Source organism: Anas acuta, chromosome 1 (genome assembly GCF_963932015.1).
Source record: "Anas acuta chromosome 1, bAnaAcu1.1, whole genome shotgun sequence".
NCBI classification, from domain to species: domain Eukaryota; kingdom Metazoa; phylum Chordata; class Aves; order Anseriformes; family Anatidae; genus Anas; species Anas acuta.
Window position 1 is genome coordinate 61,495,011 of NC_088979.1, and position 14,516 is coordinate 61,509,526.

The 14,516-nt window shown below is 37.1% G+C and overlaps 1 protein-coding gene across 3 annotated transcripts in view; it reads right to left on the reverse strand.

The window, feature by feature from the left end:
* Positions 1 to 14,516, reverse strand: part of MYO16 (myosin XVI) — a 370,616-nt gene that overhangs the window by 189,839 nt on the left and 166,261 nt on the right. For all 3 annotated transcript variants that reach the window (XM_068678649.1, XM_068678640.1, XM_068678659.1), the window contains 2 exons: positions 2,831 to 2,906; positions 1,281 to 1,434 (listed from right to left, as the gene is read on the reverse strand). In XM_068678649.1, the coding sequence (XP_068534750.1) occupies positions 1,281 to 1,434; positions 2,831 to 2,906 (230 nt within the window). The remainder of the gene's footprint in view (positions 1 to 1,280; positions 1,435 to 2,830; positions 2,907 to 14,516) is intronic.

A 14,516-nucleotide genomic window follows, 5' to 3' on the forward strand; every position in this document is an offset into this window, starting at 1 on the left:
TTTTCTCCCCAGTAGTTAATATACTAAATCCAGCTATGTATCTTACTGAATACCAATCATGAAGCAGAAACAATACTCTGGGTTTTCTATACATGAAATATGCAGTCTTTAGTATATGTAAGTATAGCCCATAGAATTCTAAATTTAGCATATTAAACATTTCATAATTGCTTACTACATCCAGATTTTAATGTGTTGCAATATGCTCTGCAGACTATAAATTATAATTGTTACAAAATGCAAGCAGATATATTCTCTTTGTCTCTCTACATATATAATTTGAGAGGCTTTAATTATTTTTCCCCACATACTCTCCAGTACCAAAAAAAAACACAATGTCAATATTTCAAAATCTTGTACAACAAACGTGCTTCAATCATACAGCAACTATATGGCAACTGCCTAATATATAAAGGAATTATCTGTACCTTTTAAAATTCTGATCAATCATAGTATATGGAAATTAGAATTTGAGAAATCAACATCTTGCACTACCACAAAACTACTCTTGATGCTTCTAACCCATCTTATACCTTTTTTCACATATGAGAGTCTCCTCCTAAGATTCACATGAAAATATTAAAAGATCAAAAATTACAATTTAAGACACAAATTGTCTCTTTGATTCAATAGACTGCAAAATTCTACTAAAATTCCTCTTGAATTTTAAACAGTACAAACCTAACTATAAATCTGTGACTACCTGGAGCCATATCATTTTATCCATAATAATACGTTGTGTTTTATTGTTTGTTTGTTTGGTTTTTTAATCAGGACTCATCCATATTTCTTTCATAGGCATTGGTAGTTTTACTACGCTGTTTCCATCTACCTTAATAAAAGGATGTACGTTGGATCTACGTTATTAACCCCTAATAATTCTGCTAATGGAATGCCCAATCATTTTACTGGCAAATGCTAGCGTATTTCATTACTCATAGAATTAAGGTTGAATTAAGGTTTATAGAATTAAGGTTGACTAAAAGAGATGAGAGATACAAGCAAACAAAATGATTCAGTAAAGTTCCAAAATTAAACAGTTACTTGATCCATCAAATCACACAGAATCACAGAACAGTTGAGGTTGGAAGGGACCTGTAGAGGTGATTTTGTCCAAACTCTCTACTCAAGCAGGGACACCTACAACAGGATGACCAGGATCATGTCTAAATGGGTTTGTCTCCATGGACACACAGACAGGATTGAAAGATTGATAAATACAGTTCGAAGAATTATCTGAGTGCATGCCTCAGTGCATCCCTCTTAACAGAAACACTTACAGTTTATTGGAAAGTGCAGGCAGATCATGGATGATCTCTTCATAAGGCTCTTCTTGAGATAAAGTAGAAACAGATAAAGGGTCTTTCATTTTTTCCTCCCAAACAATTTCAGCCTTCAAAAGCATTTCCTCAATAAACTCAGAAGCTGCAATATCTAAGACATTGGAACACCAAGATATCAGACAAAGAAAACAGTACAGAAAAGCTCCTTTCAATTCAGCTTTCCAGATCAGATTAAGATTAAGCAGTTGGCTAGATAAGTATTTCGTTAAAAAGGAAAGAATTGTTCAGATATTGATCATAAAATAATACTTGAAATTACTGGAAAAACAAAGGTGAATAAATTAAGCATGAAATCAAGTTGTCATCTGCAAAACCTCAAAACTAGTCTGTGCAGTGAAATGAAGTATTTATTCAATAATTCATAGGACATCAGTAAAAACAACAAAACTATTCTCAACTCTGTACTTCAATGAAAATATACTGAAATAGCTTTCAAATCTTTTACATTTCTACAAACTGGATTTATGTCTTGCACATACAAAAGCACTGAAATTGGATGTGTTTGTGTGTTTGTGTTTTCAGACCAGCAATACAGTTAATTCAACTGTATTAATATTAATATTAATTAACACATACTAAAAATGTTTAGCTAGCTGTATTGTTAGGTGATCTGGGTTTAGACCATAGCCTTTTATACAAACTGGCATGTATCTAATCAGAAGCAGCTTTCCTGAATTTAAGTGTTGTGAAGTTCCCTAGGAGTAAGTATACTTGTAGCTAGCTCATTATTTGAAGTATAACTTAACTTCATTTATTATGCAGAGGAAGTTTCTTCTCCTAAAAGTAAATAATTCAATTTTCTACATTCTTGGGTTCCATTTTCATTTTACCCTAGGCCTGGAAGGTTGAACAACTACATGTTTCTTCTCTCCACCACTGCTATCTAGCATTACTGACATTAGCTCTGCCTTGATGCCTGGGTTAGACCTGAAGATATGAAGTCCTTTCCAACTTAATTCAGTCTATAATTCTACTTCCTTTAGAGTCAATGCTTCAGCTCCTGTTGCTATCTGATCAAAGAAGGTGCCTTCTTCTATGGGAAACTACAGGTATTACATTTGAAATTTGGATGGTGAATTTGTGTTCATTTAGCAGCTACAGAAATTCCAGTCTATGTGTTATCATCAATTGAGAAACAGAAGGAAACTCAGTAAGAAGTCACCAAGGAAGCATAAATGCAGCTATAACCAAGCACTGACAAACTTACAAGGAAGAAACATAACTAAAAATAACCAGAGAATGCAACATGTAGAAGAAAATGCTATCACATGGTATGACATCTTTCATGACCGTGACTAGCACTTCTCAGCAATATACAAATATTATAGTTATAAACAGACGTATATATGTATATAACTACACACTATATATAAACTATATGCATATGTATATTTACATATGTGTATGCGTTCAAAACTAAGTTAGTAAAAAGGAAAAAATGTGTCACAGTATAGTGGCACACATAATACACATAGATTTTCACCTACCTGAAGGTTTTTCATTATTGCAGTTAAGAAGATTAGGATTTGCCCAGTGCATCAGAAGTAGCTTCACAAGGTGGGTCTGAAACAAGCAAAACAGAAAAACAGAAATGGCAGAAGCATGGCAGGAACAGTACTGCTGTCATTCAGTGTATTTGGCCCTTCCTGCACTAGGTGAAATCATATAATAACCAAAGGCAACACCTGCAGCTCCTTCTGGAGCTACTACACATTCATATAGATCACCAGAGACAGAGTAAAATACAGTTCTATTACAATTTCAGTGTATCCTCAGCACAAGTCCAACCCTGAACTCTCCCTCTATCCTTAAATGTGTAAACAAATCCAAATCAGCAAGGAAAAAAACTAACCCTCCATCACCACCTGTCATTACTGGGATCACAAATATTTCTTTATGCCTAACTAATTCACCAGCTGTGTACCATCACTGCGAAAGGGGTATGACTCCCAGCCACCATGGAAGTAAATCTCTTCTCTGTCAGCAGTAGAAATTGGCACATTTATTTTATGTTTACCAATTCAATTTAACCTACTAGTAATTGGAGCAATTACAGTATAGTAGAGTAGGGTATAGTATCATATAATGAAAAAGTCTAAAACATATTTTTCAATTCCTGAATACATGCTGCAAGCAACTGTTTTTAGCAAGCTTTCCTATCACTCCACTGAAGTCTCAGAGGATATTTCTCCATCAAAGACTGCAGTAATGTCTACCCTGATAAATTGGTTGGTGAGAAAAAAAGTAAGAAACTACACAAGAAGCAAAAATATATTTAGAAAGCAAAGTCAGAGATCAACTAAATGAGAGAACTGTTTGCAAATTAATTTGTTGCTAAGGAAAATAAAATGTATAATGTAAATGTAACCAACAGAGGAGGCCAGGGGAAAATGCTGCACAGGAAAGAGGATACTTTAGAGCAGAAGAGAGCTAAAGAAAAATGAGATGTAGATTGGACAGCAGGTAAGGCAACAATTTGGCACAAAACCAAACAAATGATAAATAAATAACATAAGGGCTAAAAAGGAAGGAAAATATTGCAATTTAGATGTTAAATTCCATGTGGATTCAATATTTTTTAGACAATTTACTAGGAAAGACCATGATAAGGAAGAATCAGCTAAATGCAGGGGAAAAAATCAAACCTTTAATTGCAGAAAAACAGAAAAACATCCTTATAAATTTCTATAAAAATAAAACGGTCTTGCACTCCGTGGCTTTCTAATGTGGGCTTTCCATTCTGGCTGTAATAGCAGAAGATTCAGTAAACCATGGAAGCAGGGAGGAAGCCATAACAGCTTTATTTCCAAATCCAATTAGCCCAAGTTTCAACTAAAAACCCTTAACACATATATCTCTGTGTTTTTTCATTATGAAAAAAAATGGAACGTGGTTAGTCATTAAACTGACTAAATCAGTGGCAGTTCCGTAATCTCATTAACAGCCATTATGAAAAGTGCTAGAGGTTGTATCAAAGGAGGTTTTTTTAGTGCACTTTTGGTTTAGTAACAACAAACAGCTTTTTGGGTTACCAAAGTTTTGGATTTATGCCACATGAAGGCCCTTACATGATGCGATGCCAATGCTTCCTGCTGTCAAAGAAATAACTCCGGCTGGAAATCCTTGATGCACATCACCACAACTAAGGCATTCAGGTCATTGTTACATTCAGTTACCTGCTCTTGGATATCCAGATCTGTCTGTGTTAGTTTTAACCCTATTCCCTTATCTTTTAGAAGCAGTACTTTAAAATCCAGTCGCTATAACTTCAGAACTGTGCCTGACAATAAATATATATATATATTATAACAGCAAATTACCACTGTCCAAAAGTATTTCAGTTGCAGAGTTACAAATAAAGTAGAAATGATTAAAAAAATGATTAAAAAATGCAGTATCTAATGAAATACCGTAGATGATAAAAAGAAAATATCAATATACTTTTTTGATGCTTATTATCCATAGTCGTCTTTGGCAATTTATGTAGAGGGAAAAAAAAATGATTAAGGGAGGATGATTCACTGTGCAGAGAAGTACTAGTAACAGCTATTATTTAAAACATCTGCTTAAAATGTCACTTGCCTTGATTTTCCTCTTACACCTCTAAATATTTATTCAGTGCCTTTTGACAGGACACCAGGAAACCTCTTCCACCCTACTTTTCTCTTTTCAGAACTTAGCTCTGATTACTCTCCTTCACAAAACAAACACTTAGTTACTTCTCTTTACAACTAAAATACAACTCCTTCTATATATGTAGATACTCTCAGCGTTCTGACTAAATTTTAATTTTTCTACCTCTCTTTGATATCCCTTGCTGTGTATCTTACCATCTGACTGTTGAGAATACTGTCGCAAGGAATATTTTCTTCCTCACCACTTTAATATGAAAGTCATACCTTTTAGATTCTCTATGGGTTCCTTCTTTTCCCACAAGCCATAAGCTGCTTGACTTCATTTTCAAAGGCCTTCATACACCTTACCTTTTCAGTTCTCAGACTCCTGTTCCAGCTTCACATCAGTCAGTGACTTTGCCCATCAGTAATATATTTTCAAATGCATATTGCCATGACTTTTCCAGGCTGCTTCTAGAAAGGATGTCTTCAAAACATCCATGAGACTACATTGTAAATCTCAGTTCCCAAGCCATTCTGATTTGATGTTTGCCAAACAGAGGAACATGTAAGGTGCTGCCATTCCACCGTTTAAATGGATTGAAAGCTGGCTCAGTGGATGGGCTCAGAGGCTGGTGATCACTGGCAAGAAGTCTAGGTGAAGGCCAGTAACTAATGGTGTACCCCAGGGGTAAATACTGGATCCAGTCCTGTGTAACATCTTCATTAATGGGCTGGGTGATGAGGTGGAGTGAAACCTCAATAAGTTTCCTGATGACACAAAATTGGGAGGGGTGGCTGACAGACCAGAGGGTCACGTGGCCATCCAGAAGGACCTTGACAGGCTGAAGAAATGGGCTCATAGAACATCACGTAATTCAACAAACAGAAATGCCAAGTTCTGCCACTGGGGAAGAACAACCCCAAGCACCAGCATATGCTGGGGGCCACCCAGCTGGAAAGCAGCTCCGCAGAAAAGGACCTTCTGTTCTTAGTAGAGACCGAGCTGAACATGAGCCAGCAACGTGCCCTCACCACTTACAAGGCTGACAGCTTCCTGGGCTACTTTAGGAGTGTGGCCAGCAGGTCAAGGTGATCCCTCCCCTCTGCTCAGCACTGCTGAAGCCACATCTGGAGTACTGGATCCAGTTCTGGGCTCCTCAGTACATGAGAGACATGGAGCTACTGGGGAGAGTCCAATGAAAGGCCACAAGGATGATTTGGGAGCCTTTCTTCTGTGAGGAAAAGTTGAGCGAGCTGGGACTGTTGAGCCTGGAGAAGGCTCATGGGGGGTATCTCATCAATGTATATCAGTAACCGAGGGGAGGGTGCAAAGAGAACAGAGACAGGCTCTTTCCAGTGGTACCCAGTGCCAGGACAAGAGACAATGGCCACAGCCTGGAACTCTGGAGGCTCCCTCTGAACATCATGAAATACTTTCTCGTTGTGTGAATGACAGAGCAATGGCACAGGTTGCCCAAAGAGGCTGCGGGATCTCCTCCTTGGAGACCTTCAAAAGCTGCCTGGACATGGTCCTGGCACCCTGCTGCAGGTGACCCTGCTTGATCAGGGGATTGGACCAGATGACCCCCAGAGGTCCATTTCCACCTCAACTATTCTGTGACTGTGTAATGTAACAGTTCACCTACAGCTTTTCCAAAGAAGACTATTTCATCTCCATGAACTAGTTAGTGAACTTTTAACAGTTTGAATATCTGTGGATATAGGAAAATCTTAATGAAAATATATTAAGAAAGTTTATATTCATTACAGCTTTGAAAAGTCATATATAAATAAAAAGGTTTTTTGTGCATTTGAAAAATCTGAGCTTGATAAACAAGACAGATTGCATGATCAGATGTGCAAAGAGACTACTACACTTACACCAACAGAAATGTTTTTCTTCTAAAGTAGAAAGTGAAGAAAAATGCAGCCTGCCTACTGCAGTGAACTTTAGTACTCAAAAGAAATATTACAAGAAAATGCAGTGTGATTCACATTAATGGGAGCAACACTTATGATTAAAGGAGCTAGAAAAATATGCACAGATGAACAGAGAAAACATTGGCTGGACAGGGGACCGCTGGAGCTGAACAGCTCTTTAAACATAATGAAACATGGAGTGCAATAAAAGTTACAAGGGGAAAAAAGCATAGATTAACCACGTTGGGCATATTACAAAGTTTTCAAACAAAATTTTCCTCTGCAAAAGAAAAAGGGGCTAAGTTTTACCACACACGAAAGATTAGCACAGACAGACAAATGCTCAGTTTCATAAACCATAGGCTTATATGCACAAATTTTGTCCAGCTGATAACTGTGAGGTCTGTTGCCACAGGTAAGTGACTGCAGTGACAGTCACAGGTTAGTGACTCCAGGGTAGGAAATAGGGCATGAAGGAGTGATAGAGGTTCCTAAGGACTCTTCCTATGCACCAAAGGCTGAAAAGGCAGCTCTGATCTGCTCTCACGCCATGTTACTTTTAAGGCTAGTGAATTAGCTGGAGAGCAGAATCAGTGCTCCTGAAAAGTGTCTCTCTTCTTTTCCTGTCCAGGCAGATATTTTCTTCTGAAGTAATGCACAGGACACTAAACTTGTGCCAGCACCCACAGAGGTTGAACTGCTCACTCTGGCTGAACTTTGGCCTCTTGAATTACTATCCAAGCCCCTGTACAACTGTTTGAGATATTATTTATTCCCTTTTATTTACCATTGGAGAAATAACTGCTCAAGTTATAAACTTAGAAAGCTGGAGGTTTTTTGCAAATATGCTCACGTGTTACTTTGCACAGCAATAAATATGCATCATCTAATTTGCATGCACCCCCAGCAGCAAATTCCTTCAGTCCCTCACTTTTCTTCTATCAAAACCAACCTTTCTCTCCACTACTCTTTTTCTTTTACAAAGTTGGACATTTCCTACTACCCTTAGTGACCTTATTCATGATCAACCTTTCGTTCACCCACTCACCATTTTTGCTTCCCCAATCTCTTTCTCTTTTTTCCCTCTAAGACTCCTAACTCCCGACATGTCTCAATAACTTGTTTTTTTTTCCATCATTTTATTTGTGCTCTTACACTTTTGGGGAGACAACTTTACTTTTCTTTCTTGGCATCTATCCTTCAGTTCTCTTTGACTAAGACTTTCCCACCTTCCTCCTGCGATTGCCCTTTACCTACTGTCACTTTGTAGGTTCCCATTCCATTTTCTGTGCATGTGGTCCCTAGCATGCTCTCATCCACAGCTGGACAAAGCCACATAATAGGAAACCAGTGGATCAACAACATTAGATCAAAAATAGTATTATTTTGGACCATAAATCTCACAATGCCATGGGGAGAAAAATGAAATCCACAAGAATTATTTTAATATCTACAGCCTTTATTCACTAAACACAACAAAACCTTAGGCAAAACTATTGGTTAGACCATTATTGACAACAGTCTTCACCACTGAGTAAGATGGACTTTAACTGCACTCAGAACCAGGTTTCAATTGCTTATAAGGCTAAACTATACTTCACTGAACTCGAAAAGTGCATGTTCACCTCACTGTGATTTTTACTAGGCACTTTGCTAGGACTGTTGCCTGTGAGTTTTTATGATTCAAAAAAAAAAAAATCTGTCAAAAAGGTAAATCAGCCAAAACTGAAGCACTTTGGGGAGCAGGGTGTGGGAAAATATATTGTTCAACCATTGTGAGCTCCCATGTTTGTATGACTTCGTATTAGGCAGAAAATGAATTCTGTGGGTTGACAATATCCCTTTTGTTGTCTCTTTGTTCTCGAGTTTCAAACCTCGAAAAAAATCATAGGCACTGAATTCTTACAAGGCTTACAAATTCTTACATTGTTTTTAGATTACAATGGATAAATCAAAGAGCCCACCTTTGCTCTTAAGTCCACTGTAGGCCTAAATGTTAGTCTAACCAGTATCAGTGGCTCTGTTAGCCAGAAAAAGATTTGGATATTCAAAAGATCTGCAATAAAAAATATAAATCAGGTAAGTACTTTCAGTTTTTGTTATTACAATTATTATTATAAGCTTCTGTTATGGAATTGCTGTAACTTCAGGCTAGCCATATATTGAGCAGATGGAATAAATAAGATCAGGTAAGTGATTATGTAAGAAACTACACTGAAAAACACTGGAGATGTATTTAATTAATAGAATGAAGTGAGAATAGGCACTTAACAAAGCATCAAGGATATAAAGAAAAGTGCAGGTTAGGGAACTATACTTAAACTACTGGGGAGAAAAAAAAAAAGTAGAGCCTATGACTGAAACACCCAACATTTTTAAGTAAGACAATTATTAAACTATTAGAGTTTCTGTGATTTCAGTTTTGAAGATCATACCGTATATTTGTTGTTCCTTACAAAATAGTACACCTTGAAAGACTGAGTCTTCCTTGAAGCCAAAGTTCCATATGTAAACAAATAAGAGTAGTATCGTGCAGGGGCTAAGTAGCATTTTCTCTTCAATTGCTAATCTCATCCATAGTACTGTTCTAGAAATAGGAAATTATGTCTGAAACTCATTACAGATCTCTCTTCTTAATACAGTATAGACAAGGAAGATATTTTCCCTGTTTCAGCACAGAGAAAAGGAGACCATAGCCACCTGCGGTCAGCAAAGTGGAACAGATTAGAAAAAGTAGGTTGCAGGAATGAGATGAACAGCAGGGTAATAAGAGTGGAGAGGAAAAAAATAGAACAGAGCATGAATAAAACACTGGACTTTGGAACAAACAGCATCAAATAAATGAAGTGAAAGGGAAGAAGAGAGATGTGGCAAGGAGCCAGGATATAGGCAGAGACAAACTAAGCTGAAAAAGAAAATGAAAGAGGAAAGTGACATTGTGAGGAAAAAACACTGAGATTGAACAAGGGAGATTGGGACTGTGAGCAAGTGGGAGAAAGGGATAAGTACAACAGAAGGACAGGAAGGTTGGCATGAAGCCAAAGTAGAGAAAATAAAGCTTGGATGAGAACCAGGAGGAGGGACAGAAACTGGCTGTGCAAGGAAAGAAGGATTGGGATAAGAAGCCTAAGATGAGACATGAAGCCAGGCAAATAAATGGGACACTGAGGCAATAGAATAAAGACAAGAATGGAACAGATTGGAGGGAATGGAATAAATAAGGTTATTGCACTGGAATTGGAATAAATAAGGTATATTCCACGTGGGAGGAATGAACTGTAAAGACTGGGCCTGTTTATAGACAGAGTTTGGAATGGAACCCAGATTCCCCAAGAGTCACCACTACCTTTCCATAGTCAGTATGTTTAACCTTTACTGCTTACATGCACTTTTTAAGCCTCTGGAATAGTTTGACTAAAGAAGGACAACATAATACTGTTTTCAGCTATTTAAGAAAGTCACAAGGGTCAGTAAAAAGTATTCTGTTCAGCTGAAGCGAAGACTTAAGCAGTCCTTACTTCAAGACTATAACCTACATTTCTATTTTTCAGTCCTCCAGGAAATTAGATAGAGAAAAAAAATAGATTACATTGGGAAAATATTACATGATCTTGTGATGAAAGATGTTTTAAGTTATGCTCATAGAAGTTCTATATTGATGCCACAGAGGATCATAAATCTGGCACTTCCCAAAGTTTTTACCTGAACAGTCTTTTGAGCCTTGTTTATGATATATACCTCTCCTGTTTTCATATATACATACCTATGTATATAAGAGAAAGTTACTATTGCTGGTACTTCAAATAAATTAATTTTAATTTTGATCACTATGATCCTGAAGTAGTGAAATAAACATAATGTAGCTAATGCACATCTCAGCTTTAATTACACACTTGTAACCACTGAGAATTTTATATTATTTTTGGAAATCGAGGCTGCCCCGAGTCTGTGTATGAAGCTTAAAATCATACTTCTATTTTGTTATCATTTGGTATTGTGTGAATCTAGCTTCTCTTGCTTTACTATTCTGTACCCGCAATTAGCATTTGAAAGATTCATAGAAAACTTCTGAGTATATTGAGAGTGAAAGAATGATATCACAGGCAGAAGTCCCAGAGAGGTCTCTCTGCTTGAGGAAAATGAGTGTAATTGGATCTGAAGGGAAATGCTGCTGTTCTACCTGAGTATCATCATGAATGCCAAAGATGAACAAAAAGACTAAAGAAACGAGGGAGAGATATGACTGGATAAAGCATTCTCAAGAGGATTTTCTGACCATAAATGAAAGATTCCGACTGCTTGACAGGGAAAATATGTATTCCCAGAGTGACTATACTCTATTCTCTTTGAAATACAGAACAAGCACCTGCTTCTTTAGGTTCTTCTCATTGAAAATATTTGTGGAATGTGTTTGCAGAAGTCCAGAAACTGCAATCAAAGGAACTACTATAAAAATGGACAAAGTGGAATGAGATTTAATACCATTTCCTACAAAGAGTTCAGGTATCCTGTCTACACTGCAGCATATTGTAATGGCCTCTGTGGATTCTCTCCTATTTTGGGGTCAACATGCGCATAAGCAAATAGTTCATAGTTGGGTTGAATTACTAATGTGTTCTGGTAACGATGAGTAAATTAGACAACTAGTAACAAGATGTGTTCTCTCAAACTTCAGCTGTGAAATGCTGTGTTTGGATGAACTAATTAGACAGAAGGGTATGATTCAGTCCAACCAAATGTGTATGTATTAAGGGAGAATATACTTACAGATTGCCAATTTCACACACAAATTTTAAAAATGACACAGGATATATATGATATAATAAGAAACATAAGGTAAATATCTGAGGTCACTAAACAATTTTGTTTACTTACGCTTAATAGTAAATCCTTTCTATTGCAAGAGTTACTTTTGGAGAGGCAGCCAGCAGTTCAACAATTAGCTTCTTTTTTTTTTTTTTCCTATCGTGAAACTGTTAAAGCCTCAAAGCCACATGCTAAATCCATCTTGTTAAATAAGAGAGTGCAATGGAGCAAGCTTAAGTATCCCTTATAATCCACACTGCTTAACTGTTAGCTCTGTCCCTGACTGCTTTGGACCACTCCAACCAGCTCTCTAGAAACAAGACTAATCTCCTATAGAAGAAGCTAGCTCTAAACAATGTGAATGTGAGCCAGACTGTTCCCTGGCTTAATCCCTAGCCTTCTTTGATTTAGCAATTTAACAGTTTATACACAGGCAGGCAGCATCCCCCAAGGATGAAATTTTGGGAGAGGTAGTATTTAAGCTACTGGGGAGTCAGCTCTGACCTGCACGCTTCTGATAGCTGGTTTGAAAGGTGACATTTCTGTGATAAACAACAAAGAAACAGCTTGTGCCTGGGAATTGTGCCAAAGTACCCAAGGCAAGAGTCAGAGCTGCAGCGTATTCCCACCACAGGGAGGGCGAGTGCGTGCTCTCCTGATCACAGCAGCCCGGAAGGTGTCCAGCAGGGACAGCACTTCCAGTGCCAGACTACTAGCTGTTCACAGAGACATCACTATGCTTAAATACAAACGAGGGCATCTGCCTGAGAAACACAAATTGCCCTTCCGCAATTGGTATCAGCGAGGGCATGAGAGGTGTGGTACCCCAATGACTATATGCCCTACTATGAAGCACACAGGCAATAGCCACCTATAGATCAGCACTCCCCATGCTGTATGTGAATGAGACAAGTTCAAATAGCTTAGGGATATGGTATAGTGGGGACTGTTAGTGTTAGGTCAGAGGTTGGACTCGATGATCTTGAGGTCTCTTCCAACCTAGAAATTCTGTGATTCTGTGTGAATTACAGTATTAGAATGTATATGCTCAAAAGGCCCTGCTAAACTTCCTTAAGCAACCATAGCACATTCTAATTTCTTGAGGCTTGCTTTGTTGTCTTCATAATCTTATTTTGAATAGAAGTTTGTGTCATTGATGCAGATTTGCATGTGTTTTAAAGAGGTTATTATATTCCATCATTTTATTAAGTTGCACAACTCAGACCTTAATACCTCAACAGCATCTCTTTTTATTATTATGCGAGACTCTCAACTTGCATCAAAAATAAAAAATTGGTTTTAGTTCTTGTACTTACAGGGTGGAAAATGACAACAGTCCTAGAAACTCAGAAGTACCTTGCTTAAAAATATTCCTATTTTTCAATGCTATTACCATTATTTTTTAATGTTTGCAGCTAGAAGTATTTCAGTTTGCAGTCTACCCATGCACTGATCAGTAACCTAATCAGTTTCTGCAAAGCAAAGCATCATTTTACAGAGAGAGAGACCGACCTTCAGGCAGTAGCCTCAGTTACCTTATCACGTACTCAATAGCCACATGCTGTAAATACTCCTCAAACTCAGTAGTATCCTGTACTTCTATGCAATAAAGGAAGAAATTCTACACTGGATCTACATGCTCAGGCACTAATAGTATGATTCATTTATCATTCACTTATGTTCTTCTTCAATTTTTCAAAACTCAAATTTTTCAATCATTTGAGCAAATTGTAGACAGTAAATTTATCAGTAACTAGAATGTTTGAAACTGCTTTTCTCTCCAAATATAAATAAACATAGCTACGTATTTTTTAAAACGTTAGGTAAGATATACTGACACTGAAAACTCTTAGTTATTCTCTCTTTACAAGGAACCCTTTATGTTTTGCATTTGATAAGATAGGTATTGTTTTACGTCTTTAACTGTACTGCCTATGTAGGATTTACTCTGTGCAGCTTTATGTCATTTAAGAGTGAGAAATCTGCTCCATGCCCTCTTTACAATGACTAGGGAGAAATAGAATATCCAATGCGCAATTCACCCATCCTTTGGCTTGTTAGCCCATCCTTTTTGGACTGGATTTCTCTCATATTTTTTTTAAAGTGTTCAAGTTAGTCCTCTAACATATGTTAGTTGCTTATACCCTCTGTAGTCAGAGGGAGGGGCTGACCTCCAAATAATGATTCATCCCACCTACTTTAAATGTGCCTCTTAGACTTGCCTGAATTGCACCCTAGAGGTGTAATCTCCATTCTGGTAAGGAAAAGCTTTGAATTTGTATTCAAGTTGTAGTTAGCTAAATTTAGTGAGAAGAATCTCATCCTAAATAAAACTGCTTTTGCCATTATCAAGGTACTTGTACAAGCCAGAGTTTGATTAATAGGGGTGAGTGTGATGTTTTTCACATGCTTTGCTCACTCAGGATAATGTATCATTGCTCCAACAATTTATCATATAGTTTACTGTGGAAGCTGGAGAAATAAGCTTTTTGTGATCCACTTACATTGTGTATTAATTTACAACTTGAGTTTTGTAACATTACGCTTCCAGTGCCTATATTCTTCATAAATTTCCTCCTTTATAGCTCCAAATTACATTTTCTCACTATAAATTTTAAACTTCAGTGGATTCAATTTATTTTTTTTCCATGTAAAGTGAATTAGTACCAACTCTACTCTTGTTATGATCACACAAATAGCCATATCAAGGTGTGTGTGGGTCATTCTTCTTTAGTATTTTGTGTATTTACAAACAAAAAGTTTTATATGTACAGAGCTCTGTTCTTTCAGCTGAGTATTTATGTCATTCTAAAACTACGTAACAATTTCT